At 54.6% G+C, this 21,463-nt stretch overlaps 1 protein-coding gene and 1 pseudogene across 1 annotated transcript; both read left to right on the plus strand.

Annotated features, from left to right (window-relative positions):
• Positions 1-961: 961 nt before the first annotated feature.
• On the plus strand, positions 962-11,497 carry LOC145537544 (uncharacterized). Its single transcript, XM_081568245.1, has 4 exons — positions 962-1,251; positions 2,878-2,988; positions 5,436-5,525; positions 10,485-11,497. Exons 1-4 carry the CDS (start codon positions 1,175-1,177, stop codon positions 10,552-10,554), a joined length of 348 nt encoding a protein of 115 aa, XP_081424371.1. The 5' UTR covers positions 962-1,174; the 3' UTR covers positions 10,555-11,497.
• Positions 11,498-18,379: 6,882 nt separating this feature from the next.
• On the plus strand, positions 18,380-20,523 carry LOC145537540 (testis-specific Y-encoded protein 1-like; annotated as a pseudogene).
• The last annotated feature ends 940 nt before the right edge of the window (positions 20,524-21,463 follow it).

Consider the following 21,463-nt stretch of genomic DNA (forward strand, 5'->3'; position numbering starts at 1 on the left):
CTGTGTGACCTGAAGCAAGCGACAGGAACTCTGTGCCTCTGTTCTCTTATCTCAGAAAGAGACAGAATAACAGAATTGGCCACGTGGTCGTGAGCATTAAGGGGATCAACATGTGTAAAGACACTGGGTTGGTGCCTACTGCATGGTCAATACCCAAGAAAACGTCCTCATTCTAATTATCTGCATAACAAAAAAAGAGGGGAGGAGATTCTGGTCCATGGAGGAGAACTACATCTTGGGGCTTTGAGAGTAGGCCACTGTGAGCAGCAGTGAGTGTGTGGGCGGGCGTGCCTTGGGGTTCACTGTGTATCTGAAGATGGCACAGGGCGGGCCCCCAGGGCCCAGACATCAGTGCCACCCCCCCACCCCCGGGCATCCAGGCCCTTGGGTCTCCGCGGCTCGGCAGTATAACACGGTTCTTGGTTCTTCCCCGTCAACCCCACCTGCCTCCTGGAAGACCTGGGCCCGGGCCGGGTCGAGGTCGGAGAGGGGAAGGGGCGCTGGGGGCGGGGGGCCCAGGTGGAACCCCCGCCAGGGAGACAATATTCCAGGGACGCTGGGCTCACACAGCAGGTATGAGAACAACATTTCCAACCCTCCAACCCTGGTAATAAAACCACAGCCAGCACTAGCACTTGCTCTCTGTTTTGGGCACTGTTGTAACCACCGATCCGATCTGAGTCCCTGTGGGCCGGGGCGGGGTCGGTGGTCTGGAGCCGCTCCTTCCGTGCTTTTGTCCAGGGTGCCCCAGGCGGGTTTTCCGGGAACCCATCGCCCACACCGTCCCCGCGGGACGCCAGGAAGTGGCGCGGGACAAGCCCGCCCCGACTCGGTGCCTCTGGGCAGCCCAGAGCCAAGTCGCTGCCGGGGCTCCGAAGGGTCTGCGCCATCCGGGCGAGTGTGCAGTGCGGGGCGGCGGGCGAAGGGCCGCGGGCTGGCGCTGCGGGGTCGCCGCGGGGAGGGCGGAGGCGGCCCGCCCGGAGGTGCGGGTGCGTTCCGGCGGCGGGGCGCGGGCGCGCGCGCCGAGGAGCCCCCCGAGGAGCCCGCGGCTCCCCGAGGGCGGCCGCAGTCCTCAGACCCTTCTGAGGCGCGAGGCGGGCGATTCGTGGTCCGAGGGCTCCTCGGGCCGCCGGGAAGAGAGCAGGCTGGAGGGCAGCGAGGAGGACTGGGCCGTATGGGTGAGGGCCTGGCTGGGCCTCCTCCCTGGGCAGGTGCAGGAGGAGCAGGCGCCCGGCCCGAAGACGCCAGGAGGTAGGAGCGCGGGTCTGCGGGCCGCGCGGCTCCCGTGGGGGACGAGGCGCTCTGGGGAGGCGGCAGGGCCGGGGCCTCCTTACGGGACGGCCGGAGGCAGCTCAGGAGGCTGACTCGGGGGAGCCTAGACGGGGGCCTGGGGGAGTAAGGAGGGGCGTGCAACCCCTCCGGAGCCTTTCGGGGGCACCAGAGCAAGCTGGCGAGAAGCGTGCTTGCCGGAGCGTTATGGAGCCTCGTGTGTCTCCGCGCCCGCGCCTGCGGCCGGCGGGTGCCTGGAGCGCGCCGGGGACGCGCATCTGAGGGGGGCGACCTCTGGGGGAGACCGGGCGTCGGCCCCCGGGTCCAGCCCTAGGCGATCCTGTGTCTGGAGGCCTATTCCGGCTTTGCAAACGTGTCTGCCAAGGCGTCTGTGTCTTTACGTCCCGGTGTCCAAAGTGTCTGTTTGAAAATAGGTGTTTCTGCAAGTCCGTACATGCGTGTGTCTGTGTGTGTATCTGCCCGGATTGTCTGCTCTTTCAAGCTCCACGAACCTAAACCTGAACGTTTGTGTGTGTGGATCTGTGAGCGGGTCTTAGCGTTTCCAAAAGGCCCGCGAGCTGAAGGGGTGACTCTGATTTTCCAGGAATGTCTGTGACTGCGGTGTGGGTGTGGGTATGTGTGTGTCTGTGTGCACGGCTGGGTGTCTCCGAGGGTGTCTGAGAGAGACACGCCAGGGTTTCTCTCTGCTTATCTGTGTGATTTGATTTCCTAGTAGGTTTCACTGTTTACCAAGCCTGTAAGTCCAAAGGAGTGATTGTGAGGTTTAAAAACACCATCTGGAGAGAGTGTAAAGGCGAGTGAACCTGTGGGCAGGGGTGGGGGTGGTCTGAGAGGGGAGGCCTCTGGGGGATGGGTCCCCAGGTGAGACTGGGGGTTGAGCCTGGGGTGTCAGACAGAGGTGGTCTGGGTGTCCCATAGAGTGTCCTTTCAGATTGAATTGTGCAAATATGTGTGTCCTGAGTGTGTGTGCCTGGAAGTGCCCAGTATTTGAAGCTGTGTGTATCTGCATGTCTGTGTGTGTGTGTGTGCGCGCACGCGTGCCTGAGCGTTCCTGAACCTCACAATGTGTTACTGCCCATTTGCGTGTGTTTCAGGATCTACAAGTGCAAAGTGTGTCTTTATTTGCACACGTGGGACTCTGGGGCCAGGGGTGTGGCTGGGAGTTGTTGAGAGTGTCCCCCTGTGAGTCCCGAGCAGGGGGTCAGCTCGCGGGAGGGAGTCACTGTGTGTCTGTAATCCTGCAGGACCCCCACCCCTGGGTCTCTGAAGCTTGAGCCTCTGTGCCTTTCCCAGGAAGGCCTGGCCCCACAGTGGGGGAGGGGCGCTGGGCGAGGGGCCAGGCACTGAGGTCCAGTAGGGACAGCTCATAGGAGGGACAGTGATGCTGGCAGGCTGGGGGTCTTCCTGGAGGAAGAGGCCCGGGACCCTCCCCACGAATAATGGAATTGCGGTGAACATTCCGACGCCTGTGCGGGTGTCAGAGACCCTGTTAACCTCTTGACTTAATATCTGGGGGTTGGGGCGGGGACGGGGGCCTTGTGTGACTGGGCTATCCAGCCGCATTCATTCTCTCGCGTTTGTCCACAGGCTCCGCGGGCATCCCCAGAGCCAGCCCTGTCCGGGCGTCAAGCAAAGGCACTGGGACCCATCCCGTCTACGCCCAGGGTGGAAGACCCAGGTCGCAATGATAGTCTCGAGGTCAGTTCCTTGGCCACGGTCCTGAAGGGTCTCCAACTTTCATGTTCAGGCAGGATGGTGCTGCGGGGTCTCCGCGGGGAGCGTGGGGTAGGGGCACCCGGGGAGGATGTGCGGGGGCCTCCTGGGGAGTGGGGTGCAGGGGCGGGACCTGGGGGCCACTGAGACCCAATGGGGAGGGCGGTGGCGCCCCTTGAGGAACCAGGCCTCCCTGAGGGCCATCTCACCTTCTGAGCCTCCCGGCCCCTCCCAAGTCTGAGTGTTTCTGGGGTCACCAGGAGGAGCCACGACTGCAGTGGTCAGAGGAGGCTGGGGTATCTGCAAGAGGGGATGGCGGTGACCACCCACAGGACAGCGGAGGGGGAGCTGGGTCCTGGTCCCCAGGTTTTAGGGAGCGCAAGGGACAGACCTGTGGACTTGTTAGTTTGGGGGAGGAGGCGGGACTTTGTGCAGGACACAGGAGAGATCAGGTGGGAATCACGGGTCCAGGCACAGCCCTGACCAAAGAGAAGATTGAGAAATTGTCTCTGGGGGGAGCCTGTTGGGACAAATAGGGACAGAGAAACTTCTGGAGGCATATGGAGGTCCTCGGAGGATGGCTGTGATGATGTGCTGCTAACTACAGCCGTCGGAAATGGGCTTGGCGACCTCCAGGGACTTTGGGGGTCGTGTCTGGTTTTGGGGGTCAGGGTGCCTCTCTGAGGGGCAGCCTCTGGGGCAGGGGCCAGGCCCGGGTGGGCCGGGGTCAGTGGGCGGGGACGGTGGGCACAGGGCAGCTTGTGTCAGAGGGGCGGCCTCCGGGGGAGGCGCCGGGGCTGGGGGGCCAGGCTCAGCCGGAGGGGACGGTGGGCACACAGCTCTTATGTCTTCCCCTCTGGGGCTGCAGGGCAGTGTGTCTGCCTGCGGCTCTCGGTTCTTTCCAATAAACTTCTGGGTGCACCTGGTGCCCCAGATGCTTGGAGCACGTCATGGAGAGCCAGAGTGCGTGAGAGGACCCGAGGGGGTCTCCCCGTTCCTGGGGGGTTGTCCCAGCTCTGAGGGTCCTGGAGGGCTGCCCCAGTTCTGAAGCCCACATGCCCTACTGACCAGCACCTTGTCCCTGTGCCTCAGCTGCTTGGTGACCCAGGGGCCTTTTCCCTCCCGCAGGGTTTCTCTCCCCCAGACAACCTGGCCCAGAACAAGGCCCTGGACTGATGAGGGAGAGATCAGAGGTCAGAGGTCAGGCTGGAGGGTCCCAGGGTTAGAGACAGTGATCCAGGGAAGGTGCGTGGGAGACGGTGGGGGGGAGGCCTCCTGACCCACCCCTGCCACCAACAGCGATAGAGTTGGATCCGACACGGGACTGCCTGAGTCTGGGTCAGACTGTGTTCTCAACACTTGACATGCATTTAATTCTATGTAATCCTCACGTTTCATCATTCTGCTCATTTTGTGGATGGGAAAGCTGACAGCACAAGAGGTTAAATACCCCCAAACTGGGGCATCCCAGGTAAAACACATGATAAATACTTAAATTGAAATTTCAGGTGAAGAATGAATTACCTTTTAGTACAAGTACATCGAACGTAGTCCATGGGACATGCCAATACTGAAACACAGTTTAGCAGAATAAACACAAAATGAATTTTTATGTCATGAAGGACACGACCCATGCAGTGTTTGGAGATAGTTATTCTAAAAAACGATCTGTGTGTCTGAAACTCAAATCTCAGTGTGCTGTGCTTTCTTGTGCTGTTGGTAAACCTTGAGCTCTCTCAGCTAGTGACTGGCCGGCTGGAATCCCCCCAGTTCTCACCCCCAGACACGCTGGCCCAAGTCCTGCCCAGGGCAATGCTGGCCGGAGGTGAGGACCCCACACTGAGCCTGTGCAGAGAAGCCTCCCTGCAGGGCCGGCCCCTCCCCCGGGCTGTGCTGGGGGGTCTGGGGCTCGGCCCCTCCCGTTGACCACAGTACTGATGTGGACCTGGATGGCCCCGAGGACAGGGAGGGGAGGGCCTGTCTGAACCCCTCGGTCAGACTGCCTGGTAGCCCTGGGAAGGAGCTGAAAGACAGCCCTGGGAATGCCCCAGGAGTGCAATTACTGAGTGCCTGCTGTATGCCAGACTCCTGAGGCCCTTTTGATTCCCACTTAGCCAAGCTGCAGCTTCCTGTCCCCAGCACTTTATGTCACAGGTTTTCTAGTTTTAGAGGGGGTAAGTCCCAGGTACCACGAGCCCTGCCCCTGTCCTTGCCAGGCTCCATGACAACCGGTCTCCCCAGATCACATGCTGGGCTTTGGACAGAACCAGGAGGGAGGCATTGTCAACACGTCCCCTTGGTTCCTTGGATGTTGGGGACCTGGAGACATGCGGAGGGGATGGAGCTGTCTGAGTGCACCTGACCTCTGGGTTCACACCCGGGCCCCCTGGCTCTGCCACCCAGGCACTGACTGCTGTCTCTCCTGTTCACAGGGAGCAGCAGTGGAGTCACCATGCTGCCTCTGAACACCAGCAGGGGCCAGGAAAGGGAGGAGGTGCAGACCAGGCCTCCACAGAGACGAGGTGAGACACACGTGGGGCGGAAACTGTGGGCAGGCAGGAGTGGGGAGGGCCTCAGGGAAAGGCTGATGGGGAAGGGATGACCCTGAAGACTGCCCCCAACCCCAAGTATCTCCCACTGGCTCCTCTTAAGGAGGGGGGGCCTGGGGACACCCAGTCATTGTAGCTGACGTGATGATGGTACGCCAGATATTGCCGGAATCCACCATGTCTTTCCCCCCGTATTTTATCAAATCTGTCGGAGCCTATGACCATCACACAAAACGACAGGCCTGCCTCTCCGTCGCTCAGCTTTGTAGTTCCTTCCCCAGACATAGCTACTTTCTAGCTCCTTGTCCAGCTTTCTAGAATGTTCTATGCTCACTCATGGAGAAAAGGATGTGTATGTATCTGTTACTGTGTATTTATGTCTGATATACGGGTGCATACTACACATGCAACTTTCATTCATACTGGGTCTTGTTTCATTTAGTTCTGATCTGACACTGAGAATCTTCCAGTCACAGTCCCAAGTCTTTCCACACATCCAGTCACACATGCTTCACAGTGAGGGAGGGACAGAAATTACCGCCTTTTCAGTTGGGAAATCTGAAGGGTGACAAGTGTGAATCATCAGCTCACAGTGGGATCGGAACCCTGGCCATCTGGCCTGGGGGTCTTTGACCTTAAGCACTGTGTCCCCTGTCCATCTCGAGGGCTCTCCCCCTCAGGATGCCTGGTTTGTGTTCCAGCTGCCTGGGATTCCACAGTCTCTCTGTGCTATGTGTGTGTGCTCAGTTGCTTCGGTCATGTCCGACTCTTTGCTGCCCTTCAGACTGTAACCCTGCCAAGGTCCTCTGTCCATGGAATCCTCCAGGCAAGAATACTGGGGTGGGTTCCCATTTCCTTCTCCCAGGGATCTTCCTGGATCCAGGGATTGAACCCAGGTCTCCTGTGTCTCCTGCACTGGCAGGCAGATTCTTTACCACTGAGCCATCAGGGAAGCTTAACCAGGTTCGTGCAGGTGGCCATTTGGGTTATTCCCAGTGTTTGATGATGACAATATATGCAAGTAGAAACAGGACTCTACTTGGGTCACATTACACAGGGGAGTGGATCCAGGACCATATGTTTAGAAAGGGAGATGGCAGTGTCCGAGGGGACGTTTGCACAGGTGGCCTGGATGCTCCTCCAGAGAGAGGCCAGGAGTGGAGGAGTGTGTAAGGAAATAGATGGATTTGTGCGCAGCTTTGAAATAGCAGGAACTTTGACTCCAAATTGACATGTCTGTCTTCTTCGAGGAAACTCTAGTGTTTTCTGGAGAGATGTGCCCCACTGGCACCTGCATATCAGCTGTGCCTTCCTCCTGGGCACGGGCGCCCCAGGGCGTCACTATCTCCAGAGCTCCTGTTGTCTAACTCTAGCCTCTCCACTCACTGACAAGCCCTGTCTGTTCCCTGGGGACCTTCAGGATGCAACTTCATGCATCTCTGCAGGCACTGCTGTGCAAACTCCCACAAGGGTCCTAAGCTCTCTGTTTCCTTATTGCTAAGTTGGGGTTATATAGTGCCCATCTCAGAGAGTTATTATGAACAGCCAAACAAGCTAATGCCTGCAAAACACTTAAAAGCACACCTGACACATAACAGGTACTCCACAGGTATTAGCCGTCTTCACTGGTTTCCTGATGAGCATCTTATTATTATCGAGTTTCTCAAGCCTCAGCGGGTGAGATAGCCTCATGCCTCTTTCTTCTTCGCTCAGCCCTGCCTTTTGAGAGCACTACCAGTCGGCAAAGGGGGCCCACCGGAAAGAACGCAAGAGTGTCAGCCAAACGGGCGCCGACGTGTGGCATGGTGGGTCTAGTTGTTTTCTCCTTTGCCCAGAGAACCCTGGGCCTGAGAGGTCAGGCTTATCGGCCAGCCTCTCCGCCCAGCAGAGACCCTTGGGTGCCTGGGTGCCCTGTGCCCCTCCGCCGTCCCAGATGGGACCCCTTCCTGTGGAGGGGATGGTTTTCCTTGAGGGTGCTGCCCTCTTTCCTGCCTCCTTCTCTTTGCTGATTCCAACCTCTGCTCCTGTGTCACCTCCTTCATGAAGCCGCCCTTGACACTGCCTCCCCGATGCCTTGCCTTGCTGAGTTTCTTCAGCACTATTACTGCTACTTGAGATTACACTGTGTATCTATTTGCTCCTAATCTGTCTCCCTTAGGAGAGTAGTTCAGGGGGAGGATGCCAGCAGGAACCCCCATGTTGTTCAGTGACACATCCCCTGTCTAGATCAGGTGTAACCGGTGTCAGGCTCTGTATACACACGGGCTGATTAAATGAAGGAATGAATTCGGGAACGGTCCCTCCTGTGGAGGCAAGCATGGCCTTGTCTACCTGGGTACCATTCTTCTTTTTCCTACTAACCACTTTGACTTTTCCGGGGAGACCACGTGTCTCCATGCTCTTTGGATGGATCTGATCCCATCCTCAGACCAGCTCCTGGTCCGCCCCGACCAATCAGAGCCGGCGGTGCCAAGGTTCCCTGTGATTGTACCTGGGCTGGGCACGTGACTCACCCTTGGCCAACGAGGTATCTGCTCTGTCTCTGGGCTTCTTAACAGGCCAGAAGGGAGCCTGGAGGGACCCTGGTGAGAACCAGGGGCAGCCGTGAGGAGGAGTGAGGGGAGGCCCTGTGTCAGATGCCTGCGAGAATGTCTTTCCTATTAGTGCCTGTAGCACTCCTGGGAAGGACTCCTTAGAAATCACATTGGAAAAGAACGTGAGAGTCACAGACGGTGTAAAGATCACCCAAATTCGCCAATTGCTAACATTTTCTCTGTTTGTGTATTTTCTTTAACAAAATGTAATATATATGTATATTTATTGCAGTATATCTACACATAATATACCTAAGTGTGTATCGCCTGAGAAATGCAATATTCTGTTATTTAAGGGTGGGGCTATGGTCACCTTCCTGCATTCAGCCCTGACACACACTTCATCTTATCCCTGTATCGGTTTTGATATTAATAATATGCTCCATACTGTCCATTTGGCATTCTTTTCCCTCCAACACTAGGTCTAGTTGTGTATGCAGGGGTTGTATTTAGTAACGTATCTGTAGTTTTGTTTATGCTAGACCGTCTCCTAAGCCTTGTTTGCCTTTTATGAAGGCATTTTGAAGTCCAGAGTCACCCCCATCCCATATTGTGGTTTATTGGTTGCATTTTTGGCCATCTCCCTATGAATGAAATTCAGGATAAGCTCTGATCTCTGGAGCACCACCTAAGTGATGCCGTGTCCTTCTCAGAACATCACATTTTGATGCACATGAGGTCTGTGCGCCATCACTGGTGATGTGAATTTTGAGCCATTGGGCCAAGATGCTTGTCCCCGTTCTTTGCTGAATAAGATCTGACTTTCCCCTTTCTAATAGGGACTCATTGGAGAGACACTTGTAGATGCACTAAATAACCTAGAAGCAGAGAGAATTCTGACTGTGCCTTCCAGGCCCTTGCTCACCTGTGTCCTCCACAGAACCAGTCATGAACTGAGGTGATGCAGGACCCTAATGGCCCCAGGCCAAGTCAGCTGACCATGGGAATGCAATGGGAAGGCGATCCCTCCCTTTCCCCAAACCTGGAGAACACAAGGAAGGGATGAGGTGGTGATTCTCCTCCAGAGGCGGTTTGCCCCTCAGGGGACGCCTTCAATGTCTGGAAACATTTTTGTTTGTGACAATTGAAGGGGTCGTGCTAATGGCATCCAGTGACCAGGAATGCTGCTTAGCATTTCTGCAATGCTCAGGACACCCCTGCCCCACCCATCGCAAGAAGGATCTGGACCCCAAATGTCCCAAGTGGGAAGGGCTGATAACCTGGGAACAGGAGAAGGACAGTTCTGCAGAGGTGAGGGCACCGTGTGGAGGGAACACTGTCCTGCCCACCCCAAGCCTCCCAGCTGGCATCCCAGCCCTCTGAGGCTAAGGGCCCCAACTCCAGGGTCTCAGCGCTGGGTTCAAACCCAGCTTCAGCCACTACCAGCTGTGGGACCCGGGACCAGTTCCTGAACTCCTCTGTGGCTCAGTTTCCTCATTTGTGAAACAGGGCAGTAGGAACCCCACATGGGATTACTAGGACAATGAAACGAGTTCACATCTGTGCCACGCTTACCTGGAAAAATGGGCTTCCCAGGTGGTGCCAGTGGTAAAGAACCCATCTGCCAGTACAGGAGACACAGGTTTGATCCCTGGGTTGGGAGGATCCCCTGGAGGAGGGCATGGCAACCCACTCCCGTATCCTTGCCTGGAGAATCAAGAAGGTTATGTACTCACTTCTAATCCTGAGTGCCGCATGCTCCCAACCTATTCGTCTGATCAAATGTCAGAGTGGGAACGCTTACCAGGGCCTCCCTACCCCTATTTCCTCATCTGCAGGATGGAGAAATAGGATCAGAGGCCACCTCGTGAGGATTAAATGGGACCTGACATGTCATTCAGGCTGAAGCGTCCTAAACGCTCAAAAACCGCGGGATGGAAATAGTAGTCCTCCCAGAAATTACTACAGCTTCAATACTGCCAGCACTGTGGGTGAAGCTTTCTGTTGGGAAGAAGTGTTTAATTTTTTAGGAAAGCAGATGGTTTTAAGAAAATCAGCAAAGCAAACATTGTCACAGCTGAGGGCTTTCCAGCTCTCACAAAGCGGCAAACTTTGTTACATTTAATGATCCATTTTTGGATTACTTTGTTCAGTCCTTATGCACCTCTGTGAGGGATCGGTTACTTATCGTCCATTATACAGAAATGCAAACTGCGGCCAGGGAAGGTCAGGTTATCTGCCTCAGGATCCCCAGGTGTACTGGGCGAAGAAGGAATTCAACCCCAGGTGGGTCGCCCCTGAAGTCCATGCTCAGCTCCTCAAACTAAGGGGGGGGGGCCCTCACCCCTGGGCACTAAAGTTCTTCTCTCTCCTCTCTGTGGTCTTTCTTTCCTTCCAGCTGGGTTTTTGCTTCACCTTCTACATGGATTCGAGCGACTCCGAGTTTGACTCGCAACCTTCTCCTGTAAGTTTGAGAGCTGGCCCGAAGTACACCTCCCCTTCGAAGCCTTGTGCAAAGTATCAGGAGATCCAAGCCTGGGAGTGTCCCCTGTGCGGTCTCAACGTCCTCTACATCTCCTGAAACCTGAGGTCCCCCCGGCCTCCCACTCCAGGCCACCCGCATGCCCCCCTATCATGCATGCTGGGCTACTGTCATGTGAAACCCCCAATATGGCGGCTTCAATGAACCCAACTTGCTGTCTCTCCCAAGGCTGTGGTCTGTGTGTGAAACTCCCAGGGCTGGGGCGGTGCAGCTCTGTGGAGTTGGGCAGCCAAGGTCCTTTGACCTTGGTGCTCTGTGCCACGTGTCTGGAGGGGGCTCACCCCCTACACTCAGTCCAGTTTCTGGTTCCAGGGAAAGTAGGGGGATGAGAAGAGGGGAAGACATGCTTCAGTCCTTCAAAGGGCGACTCCTACAAGAAACCCAGATCACTGTTCCTCACCTCTCGTTGGCCAGAGCGGGTCACATGGCGACATGCAGTTGTAACGGATGCTGGGAAGTGTAGTCCCTAGCTCGGCAATCCTGTGTCACCTAATAGCTGCCATCACTAGAGGAAAGTTGTGTCTGTACTTAGTGCAACTCCGCGACCCCGTGGACTGTAGCCCACCAGGCTCCTCTGTCCATGGGTTTTTCCAGGCAACAATAGTAGAGTGGGCTGCCATCCCCTTCTCCAGGGGATCTTCCCGACCCAGGGATTGGACCTGCATCTCTTGTGTCTCCTGCATTGCAGGCAGATTCTTTACCCACTGAGCCATCAGGGAAGCCCTTTTATAGCAAAGGAGAATGGCTATGGTTTCCACCACTGACGAGATCTGTTATGTTTCATGTTTATGTTGATCTGTTATGATTTATCCCCAGCCACCAGGCTGTGCTGAATCCAGGAGTGAATAAAGTTATTCTTTAGTTCTGTATCTCTCTCCCACTGACTAGGATCTCCTCCCGTTTTACACAGATATTTAGAATATCCTTGTGGCTTTTGGAAATAAAGAAGTTTTCACATATTGAGATGTAGGAAAGCCATTCCGGCTCATACATGGGTTAACCTGATACTGCATCGGCAGAATGATAACGAGGATTTAAATATCGTTTCCTAAGACTTCGCCTTCCAGTGCAGGGGTGCAGGTTCAACCTCTGGTCAGGGAGATAAAATCCCACATGCCTTGTGATAAAAAAAAAAAAAACAACAAAAAAACCCCACCATAAAACATAACCAATATTGTAAAACAAATTCAATAAAAAAATTAAAAGATGGTCCACACTGTAAAAAATCTTTAAAAGATAAACAATTGGTTCTTGAAAGCCAGATACCAACCCGAGTGAGTTATTTTGCATATGACACACTTAATTCTCCCAATTGCCCCAGGAGGCAGGACCCATTTTATCATTCCCCCTTTCACAGATAGAAAAACTGAGGCACAGAGGTTAAACAATTTGCCAAGGTCCCATACATGGTGCTGAAGAAGACTCCTGAGAGTCCCCTGAACAGCAAGGAGACCAAACCAGTCCCTCCTAAAGGAAATCAACCCTGAATATTCATTGGAAGGACTGATGCTCCAATCCTTTGGTCACCTGATGCGAAGAACTGACTCATTTCAAAAGACCCTGTTGCTGGGAAAGATTGAGGGCAGGAGGAAAAGGGGAGAACAGAGGATGAGATGGTTGGATGGCATCCCCGACTCAATGAACATGAATCTGAGAAAACTCGAACTAACTCAAATAGCATCTTTTTGGCCTCCTTTCTATGCATTGTACATCTGCTTCAATTATTTAGGAAAAGGGCACCTTTTAGGAAAAGGTACCTTTTTCCTCAAAGGTGCCTGGGGACCACCAGGACAAAAGCGGGGAAGGAGCGGCTCACAACCCCTTCACACCCCCGTTCTACACGGGTGCTCAGATCGAGCAGTTAAAACTGCCTGAAACAAGTTTGTGGTTATCAGGGTTGGAGGACTGGAAATTCTGGCCTCACACCCCCTCTGTGAGCTTAACATCCTGGCATCACTGTCTCCCTGGCGGGGGGTTCCACCTGGGCCCCGACCCTCACCCCTCCCCTCCCCTACCTAGTCCCCGCCCGGGCCCAGGTCTTTCAGGAGACCGGACATGAGGTTGACAGGGGAAAACCATGTTATACTGCTGAGCTGTGGAGACACAAGGGCCTGGATGCCCGGGGGTGTGGGTAGGGAGGGCCGGGGGCTGGGGTCCCACACTGCAGAATCACCAAATGCACAGTGACCCCCAGGCACGCGGTCACCCCTCTCCCAAACACCCACACACTCATTGCTGCTCACAATGGCCTACTCACAAAACCCCTAGATGGTGGCAACTGACACTCTTTTGGAATGGACACACACTTGCCGAAACACACCCCATCTGGCCTGTCTATTAAGGATGGTCCTTACCCTTAAGGATGGACTCTCGTCAGACCTTAATCAAATGGACTCCCAGCACAAAAGCTGAGAAATGCTGTAGGCATTTGGGTAGCTGGCATTTTGGGCCTATTATGAATGGACCTGTTAGGAACATTCTTTAGACATATGCAGGTATATATGTAAGGTTTACATATATATGTAAGGTTTACATACACACACACACACACACACACACACACATATATATATATATGTATGATTCATTGGAAACACTGATGATGAAGCTGAAACTCCAATACTTTGGCCACCTGATGTGAAGAACTGACGCATTTGAAAAGACCCTGATGCTGGGAAAGATTAAAGGTGGGATGAGAACGGGATGACAGAGGATGAGATGGTTGGATGGCATCACCAACTGGATGGACGTGACTTGGAGTCAACTCTGGGAGTTGGTGGTGGACAGGGAGGCCTGGTGTGCTGCAGTCCATGGGGTCGCAAAGAGTGAGACACGACTGAGCAACTGGAGTGAACTGATATATATATGTTAACCTATAGTTTTGCAGGCAGATTCTTTGTTGTCTGAGACATGAGGGAAGCCTGTATATACTGGAAGGATGCAGTCCATAGGGTCACAAAGAGCAGACACTACTGAAGCAACAGCACATATATATATGAGTTCATTTTTGTTTTTGTTTTATAGAATTATAGTGGATTTATGATGTTGTATTAGTTTCTGGTGCACAGCAAAGTGATTCGGATAGAAAGATGTATGAATGTTCAGATTGGTTTTCATTACAGGATATCAGATAGAGCTCCCTGGACTATGCAGCAGGACCTTATGTATTTTTGTATATAGCAGTTTGTATCTGCTAATCCCAAAGGCCTAATTTATCCCTTCCCCAACCCCTTTCCCTTTCAGTAAGTATAAGTGTGTTTCCTATGTCTGCGAGTCTGTTTCTGTTTCCTAAGTCCATTTGCATGAGATTCCATGTATAAGTTATACCATAAGGTAATTGTCTTTCTCTGCCTGACTTCACTCAGTATGATAATCTCTAGGTCTATCCATGTTGCTGCAAATGGCATCATTTCATTCTTTTTGATGGCTTAGTGATACTCCGTTGTGTATATGTACCACATCTTCTTTGTCCGTTTGTCTGCTGATGGACACTGTGGTTGCTTCCATGTCTTGGCTGTTGTAAACAGTGCTGCTCTGAACACAGGGATGCATGGATCTTTTCCAAGTAGAGTTTTCTTCAGATATATGCCTGGGTGTGGGATTGCTGGCTCATATGATAGCTTTATTGTAGTTTCTAAGGAACCTCCACACTATTCTCTACTGTGACTGCACCAGTTTATATTCCCACCAACAGTGTAAGAGATGTCATGAAACATCTTTTTGCATGCCCTCTGTTAGCTTAATACACAGTTCTACCGGGAATATACCCAAGAACGTGGTTGTTGGGGTTGGACATGCATATGTGCAGTTATGCCAGCCACCACTTTTCTCTTCTAAAGAGCAGCACTGATTCATACTTCCGTAGCAATGCACAAGAGTTCCAGGGGTTTCACTGCCTCACCAACTCTCCTGCTTTTCCTTTAATCAGTCTGAATGTATATGCTTGTACCCCTGGAATCTGGTTTTTGAAAGCAAAATTTTTGAAAGAAATTTCTCAAGCTGAACAGATTATAAATATCAGCAAAATTAAAACTTCAAAAGTAGAAGGTAGAGAGAGAGGCTTTTTTGTTTGTTTGTTTTAATGAACAGACCATGTCACAACTTGGGATTCTTGTGAAATGCATGTATTATCTTAAAGAGAAAACTCGCTCATTGGTCTTCGAAATTGTTGAAGTGCTGAAGCTCATGGGTGATCATTTGACTTCTCAGAAATGAGTGGGTGCTTTCCTAAGTAACAGGGGGCTGGAAACCAGTGATAATCTTAAAATCAGCCAGCACCAAAGAACAGTCATAAATACCTCATAAGCGGTGAAGTCAACAACTATCTTCTAAACATACAGGCTTTACCTTTGAAAAGCTTCAGAACTTTTGTCATGACATTTTTTGTTGCTGTAAAGCCGACAGCATATACTCTAGAGACATTAGCACCTGCCTGCAGTTGCTCTGTTTTGACACTGGGAGGGACAAGGGAGGAAGCAAGAGTGGTGGGTTGGCTGCATGTTGCAAGGAACCTTGGGACAGTGGGAGACAGGGATGCCCCGGGGGGCGGTTCGGAGCCTGCTGGTTTTCAGGTTCCAGGGGCTAGGCCATAGCGATCCGGCCAAAAATACCCCATTGCTCATGCTGAAAGTCCTGACGAGAATTCCTTCCTTTCTCTGGGGACTCGTCCCTGGCTGTGGAGGCCACAGGAGCAAAGGTGTGGGTCTTCCCCTGAGGGAAGATTCTGACAGTCTCGCTGGAGCAGAAACTCTGATGTTGTCGTAGCGAATCGGCAATAGGCGACACTCAGAGGGATCCTGGATTCCAAGTGAGCATCTTGGCTGTCTCTGGGCCCAATCGGGGCCTGGCTTCCTTGGCGCATGGGCTGTGTAGGCTAGCAGGGATGCCCGACTATAATGAATCCTACCTCAGCCTACTGAGTGCAACTGAAAGAGAGCCTTGGCATTTAGCAAATCATTGAGGCCTGGGGTGGAATCAAGCCGTCGTGGTACATGTGGGGAGAAATGCTGCTTTCTGCACAAGGGAGGCATGAGCTAAGGCACCAGAGAGGGCCGGTTTCCCAGGGCACCATCCATGTGGGGGCTCCGTGGGTCTGGGTAGTAGTAAACGGAAGGGCTGAAGGGTAAGGATGCCTCCTTTCCTTTTGGGCCTCAGGTTCCATGCCTTGTATCGGCAGAGGTCCTGTAGATCCAAGTGCGCCTTCTCCACAACATTGTATCAGATCCAGGCCTGTCACATTCTCCTGGGGCCCTTGGAGGCTCGGGTGTCTCTTTGGCCTTTTTCTGCTACAGGGAGATAGCGCTTGGGGGCAGAGGTAGACAGGTGCACACAGAAAGCTACAGTTAGGAAGAGCAGTGGCCCCTCACTCAGTAGCTCGTGGGCCCTAAGGGGTGGTAGGCTTACAACAGGGCTGCAACATTAACAAGGAATGACCGAGACAGGTGCACACCGAGAAAGGGGTGCTGCAACTCAGCTGAGCCCAAAGGCCCTTGGTTTTCTGGTTCCTGGAAGCAAAGCACAGGCAATGGAATCAAGCCAACATGACTGGAAGTGTGAACCTGTCCAAGGCGATGGGAGAATGCAGAACACATATGCATGTCACTCAGGTGTCCACGGCGAGCGCTTCTAACCCTGGCTGCTGCTCTGCAGCTCGGTCCCCGTCACGAGCAAATGCCAACATTTTGTAACCTTGGAGGCAAAGGCACAGAATTAGAAGTGCAACCTGACGTGATTGATGAGCGAGTGAAAGAAAATAACCAGGACAAAGAAAGACGGGTGCTTACCAAAATTTATTTTCCTGGAGAAGAAAGCCTGTACTTCTGCATATCTGCAGGTTTCGTTTCAGTGATGTGTGTACGTGCTCGTGCGCTTGTGTGCATGTGTGTGTGGGGGGGTGAGCACACATGTGTGTGTAAGCTCCTGCCAGGACACTTGAGTGTGACCTGTCAGTACAGGCCTAGCCGGGGGATGGAAGGATGGACAGCAAAAACGTGAAGGAGCTAGTGAAAGGTGCATAGACCCTGGGCCAGGGAAACAAGCCCCGTGATCTCACTGAGAGAGCAAGCTCTAAGTGGAAACACGGTGCTGCACCCAGGATCCCCGGCAGAAAAGAGAGGCAGGAGGAAAGCACCTGGGGGCGATCAGTGAGGATGCAAAGGAGCCGAGACACAGAACAGGCTGCATTCCCTGGCACAGAAGACGGGGTGGGTGGCCCCACAGACCATTGGACACCCAGCTGCGAGGACCTTTACATCCTTCTCAGGCACAGGGGCATTCTTTCCATGACCTTGCCAGGAGCATGAGCACCCCTTGCCTCTCTTGGAAGCTTTCAGAGATGGACCAGCACTGTTGCATAAGCACCCGCTACCTGCAGAGCCTGCCAGTTTGAAATATCTCTCTGTACTCTGCAGAACGCGTATATCGGCTATCGGGACTATGGGAAGGATGGCATAGGTTGATCTCCTCGCTGCTCCCGGCCCCTAGGATAGGGCGACAGGGTAGGCTGGGATGTGTCCTCACCTGGAGAACAGAACCACTTTGAAAGGGGCTCGGTAGGGTAAATGGGCAGACGTCCATGCCTCCTGCACCGGTGAGTCGTGGAACGTAACGGGGAGGTGTCCTTAGCATCTCCCTGGCTGGCATTCGAACAAGGTTCAGGGAGTTCCCTCATGCCAGCAACAGCATGTCCCGATTCTCCCTCTGTCCAAAGTGGGGCCAACCCACCTTACTCCTGTGCAGCGTTCACGTCTGCCCAGCGAGGGAGGGAGGGTCGGCCGTCCCCTTCTGCGGTTCAGCAGAGACCACCCGCTGTTGGCTCTCAAGTTTGAGAAAGCACTCTCCGACCGTGTGGACTGACCAAGTCTGATCTCCCGTGGGTGCGACTTACTCAGGAGGAAAAGGGCTTGGCTTCACGCTGAGGTTAAGCGTCTCTTCTGAGCGCTGGTGTCCAGAGCATGGCAGAGGTCAACAGCACCACTTAGAGAGAGGGAGACACACAGACACCAGCCCCTAGCACACACACAGAAAGATGGCCAGAGAAAACAGTGCTGTGCCAGAAGCAAAGACAAAGAGACACGGAGAGAGCTCTGTATCCTACGTCTCTGGTGCCCCTGAACGGTGGGGCTCGACTATAGCAAACGCTAGGCTTTGAACCCACTCCCCTACCATCCGGACAGCAACAGGCTCTCTGTCCCACGGAGAAAACTATCCAGCCACTTTGCGTCCCTGCCTTTCCTTGGACACTCCGGGAGAGCTCCCAGGGATGAAGGTCCCGTGGGACACCGGAGTGTGCTGTTCGGATTGTGCAGCGGAAAGATGTGGATAGAAATTCCAGAGGCCAAGTCAACGTCAGAGGCCCGGGGAAGCGCAAGATGCAAAACCCGCCGCCGCCCGGGAGCAGAGTTGGGCCACGTGGGGGCGCTGGAGCCCAGGAGCCTGGGACGATGCCTCTGGCCTAGGGGCGTGTCCATCGAGGGTGCCGCCCACTACCCTCTCTGCCATTGGACTAGATATGGGTCCAGCCTGGCTCACAGCCGGGGTATCCTGCGTGCTGGGCCCATCTCCCAGGGCCAGGGCGCCTTGCCCCAGGACATCCGGCACCCCGTTCTTCAGCCTCAGGCCCCACCCCACCCCCGCACACAGCAGCCCCCGCCCTGCGACCATCTCCCCCACTCCCCGCCCCCAAAGAGCCAGTGGTCGCGGCAGGGTGACTGCAGCCTGGGCCGCCGGTGCCCACCACTTGCTCTGCTATCATGTCCGGCCCCTTCGCATCGGCCCCAGCTCGGGGTCATGGTCAGGGCTGAGAGGAGCGTCAGAGGCGGCCCGAAGAAGGCGGGAGAGTCCCGGGACTCTGGACCTTCTTAGTTGGGAGCCCGGGTGCTCAGGGCGTGGGGTCCACGCAGCCTGCCGTCGCGATGCTGTGCGCGGCTGGGAACTTGCAGGCACCAGGTGGCACGCCAGGGGGAGAGGCCACCCTCTTCAGGCTGGAGGCGGTGGAGGGAGGCGTGGCCTGGGGAAAGGAGAGGTTTCCGGGGTTGGACGGGAGTTCCCTCTGCTGGCGGACGACCTCATGGAGGAGGTGGAGGTTGTGGCGGACGAGGAGCAGATCCAGGGGTCCACCCAGGAGCGAGAGGGGAAGATGGAGGAGGAGCAGGGCCAGGAAAGGCCCGGAGGCCCGAGTGAGCGGCCGGAAGTAAACGCCCTGCAGGTGGAACTGAGCTCTGATAATGAGAAAAACCGCTGGGCCTACTGCACAGGAACCGTCGGAGGAGGAAGTGTCACTTGGCTCAGAGAAGCGCCATCATCCCGGGCATCCCTGGCTTCTAGGCCAAAGCATATCCTTACTGCTGCATCTTCGTCCGCGGCCAAGGAGGAGGAGGAGGCCCTAGGGGCAGGAGCAGGTGCAGGAGGGGTGAGGCGGCAAGGGCAGGGGGAGGATGACGGAGGCCCCTGAAGGAACTGGGGGCCGGGGAGTGGTGAGCTCCCAAGGCACAGTGCCACACCTGTAAGTGTCCCAGCCAGGACTTTGGGTGTCTCCATTAGGCCTACGTCTGAGCAGGAGTAGTAGTCGAAACCTCGTGGTCAGGAATGACTAGAGACAGGAGAAGAGAGCAGCAACCCCAAAGAGTTATTGTTGCAAATGTGGATGAACACAGCAAATAGCTGAGACAGTGGGAGACACACACACACACACAAACATAACACCCCTTGTAACACACACACACACACACACTGCCCCCCACATAGCTTTCAGATGCTGTTTGCACAGGAACTGCAAATCTGGACCATGTTAGCAGTGACATGCCGCTACCCAGCACACACAGGCCAGGAGGACAGGAGCAGTCAGAAAGAGACCCTGCTTGGGGGATGCAGACCACCTCGGATGCAGAACACTGCAGGGAACCCAGAGCCATGAGCCTGTCTGGTGGTATTGCAGGGCCTGAGGAGTCAGTGGTGGCTGGGCAAGCGGAAGTGCCCAGAATCCTCACAGATGCCTGTCGTAGTGTCATCCTTCTGCCCCAGACTAGGGCTGTTGCTCGTGGTTCTTCTTGGCCCAGCATGTGGTCTGACTGGCTCCTTGACCTAAAGCAGATTATGAACCACCCCCAGGTGTCCGTCATGATCGGTGACCAAGATGAAGACTTTCTTAGCTACATGATGGACTTGAAGGTCAGTGAGGCTGACGACGGGTGGGTGGGGGCCCTGGGCAGGGAGTTGATGGATCGTGTTATCCGTGTGCCTGTGCTGTGAGTCCTTGGAGAGGCATCACAGAAGCATTTAATGCCCGCCTGGGAGGCAAGCTGAGGCCCCAAGAAGCTTGCACCTTTTTCCTCCTCCCTGTCCTGGCAGGTGCAGGTGCTGAGCCATCCACGGTCCCACTGCAAGCTGATATTTTCCTTTCAGGACAACCCCTACTTCGGGGACATGGCGATCATTAAGGAGTATTAACTTGACATCGCTGGTACGGCGAGGCTCCTGGGCTGGTGTGGGTGGGTGTGCAAGTGTGTGGATTCTCCACCCGCGGGACCCTCCCCTGTCTCCCCTGTCTTCCTCCAGGGTATAGGGCGCATCATTCCACTCCAGTCCAGTGGTTCTGGGATTTTGAACGGGGAGCACCCAGCCGCAGGCTGGATGCCAGGAGTCTTAACTTTCTCGACTGGTTGTCAGACCACAACTGCCCAGAATTGAACAGGATTGCTGAGGTGGGGTTGCTTTGGGCCCGCGCACAGGTGGCGATTGATGTTGGAGTTCTTGGCTGCTCACGGGAGGGTACAGGGACTGGTCAGCCCTGGGCTGACCTTGCTCATGTTGCCAGCAGATCATTGGCAAAGACATGTGGGAGGATCCCCTGCAGTCCTACCCCAGGGAGGAAGGTCCTGCCATGAGAGGTAACTGACAGAAACACGGGTTGTGAGGGGGTCAGGTGGTGGGCCCTGATGGGTCAGCCGTGTAGAGGCTGGGACACTCTCCTTTCCCAAATGCCTTCATGCAAGCTGGCTGCGGAGCCTAGATTCGGGTCATACGTTTGGCAGGTGACCTGCTGAGACTGGAGGCTTGGGGAGTCGATGTGTGTGTGAGGGAAGCAAGTCTCCCTCAAAGCAGCTGTGGTTGCAGCGCGAGAGTCCTAGGTGATTCTGCTAGAGGCAGGATGAATTAACGATCTTTGTCAGAATCATCCTCCCCCGGGTCCTGCCAAACCCCGGCCTCCTGCTGCTCACTGAGTTTGAGATTGCCTGGTCCCTTCCTTCCTGCGCCTCCTCCTTTGAAGGCCTATCATTGGAAGGGTGTCCTCTCCAGGTTCGCAGTGCACTTGTGTGCTGACTTTGGGGTCTTCTGTGAATTTCCACATCCACCACTCGGCCTCTCACCACCACCACACAGGCAGCACTGGAAACAGCTTCAGGCTCGCTGGGGAAAATACGGAAGAGCTGGGAGAGGAGGTGGACAAGGAGCCCCAAGGGAAGGACATGGTGCCTACTGACGCCATCTCCTACATTGCTGGACACAGGTGTCTTCAGCTAGTGACACACCTGCGTTCCCTCTTTGGGTTTGTGGCCCCATGCCGTGCATGTGTGTGTATATACACGTGTGCTTGTCTGACCTGTGTTTGTGTGGGTCTGTGCGTGTGTGTCTGGCCCAGGGCAGACTCAGAGATGAAGGTGACAGGAGAGGAGGCGTGGAGCAACCAGAAGAGGAGGCATGAGGCGTCTGACGGTGGTTGGTCGACGGTGGTTGGTCGACTGACGGTGGTTGGTCGACGTATCTCCGCAGTGACCCTGTCCAGGACGGGAACAAGGAAAGGATGGTGAGTGATAACTCAGGACCGTGACTCCAGA

This window comes from Giraffa tippelskirchi, chromosome Y, assembly GCF_054371585.1.
Source record: "Giraffa tippelskirchi isolate mGirTip1 chromosome Y, T2T-mGirTip1v1.2.pri, whole genome shotgun sequence".
NCBI lineage: Eukaryota > Metazoa > Chordata > Mammalia > Artiodactyla > Giraffidae > Giraffa > Giraffa tippelskirchi.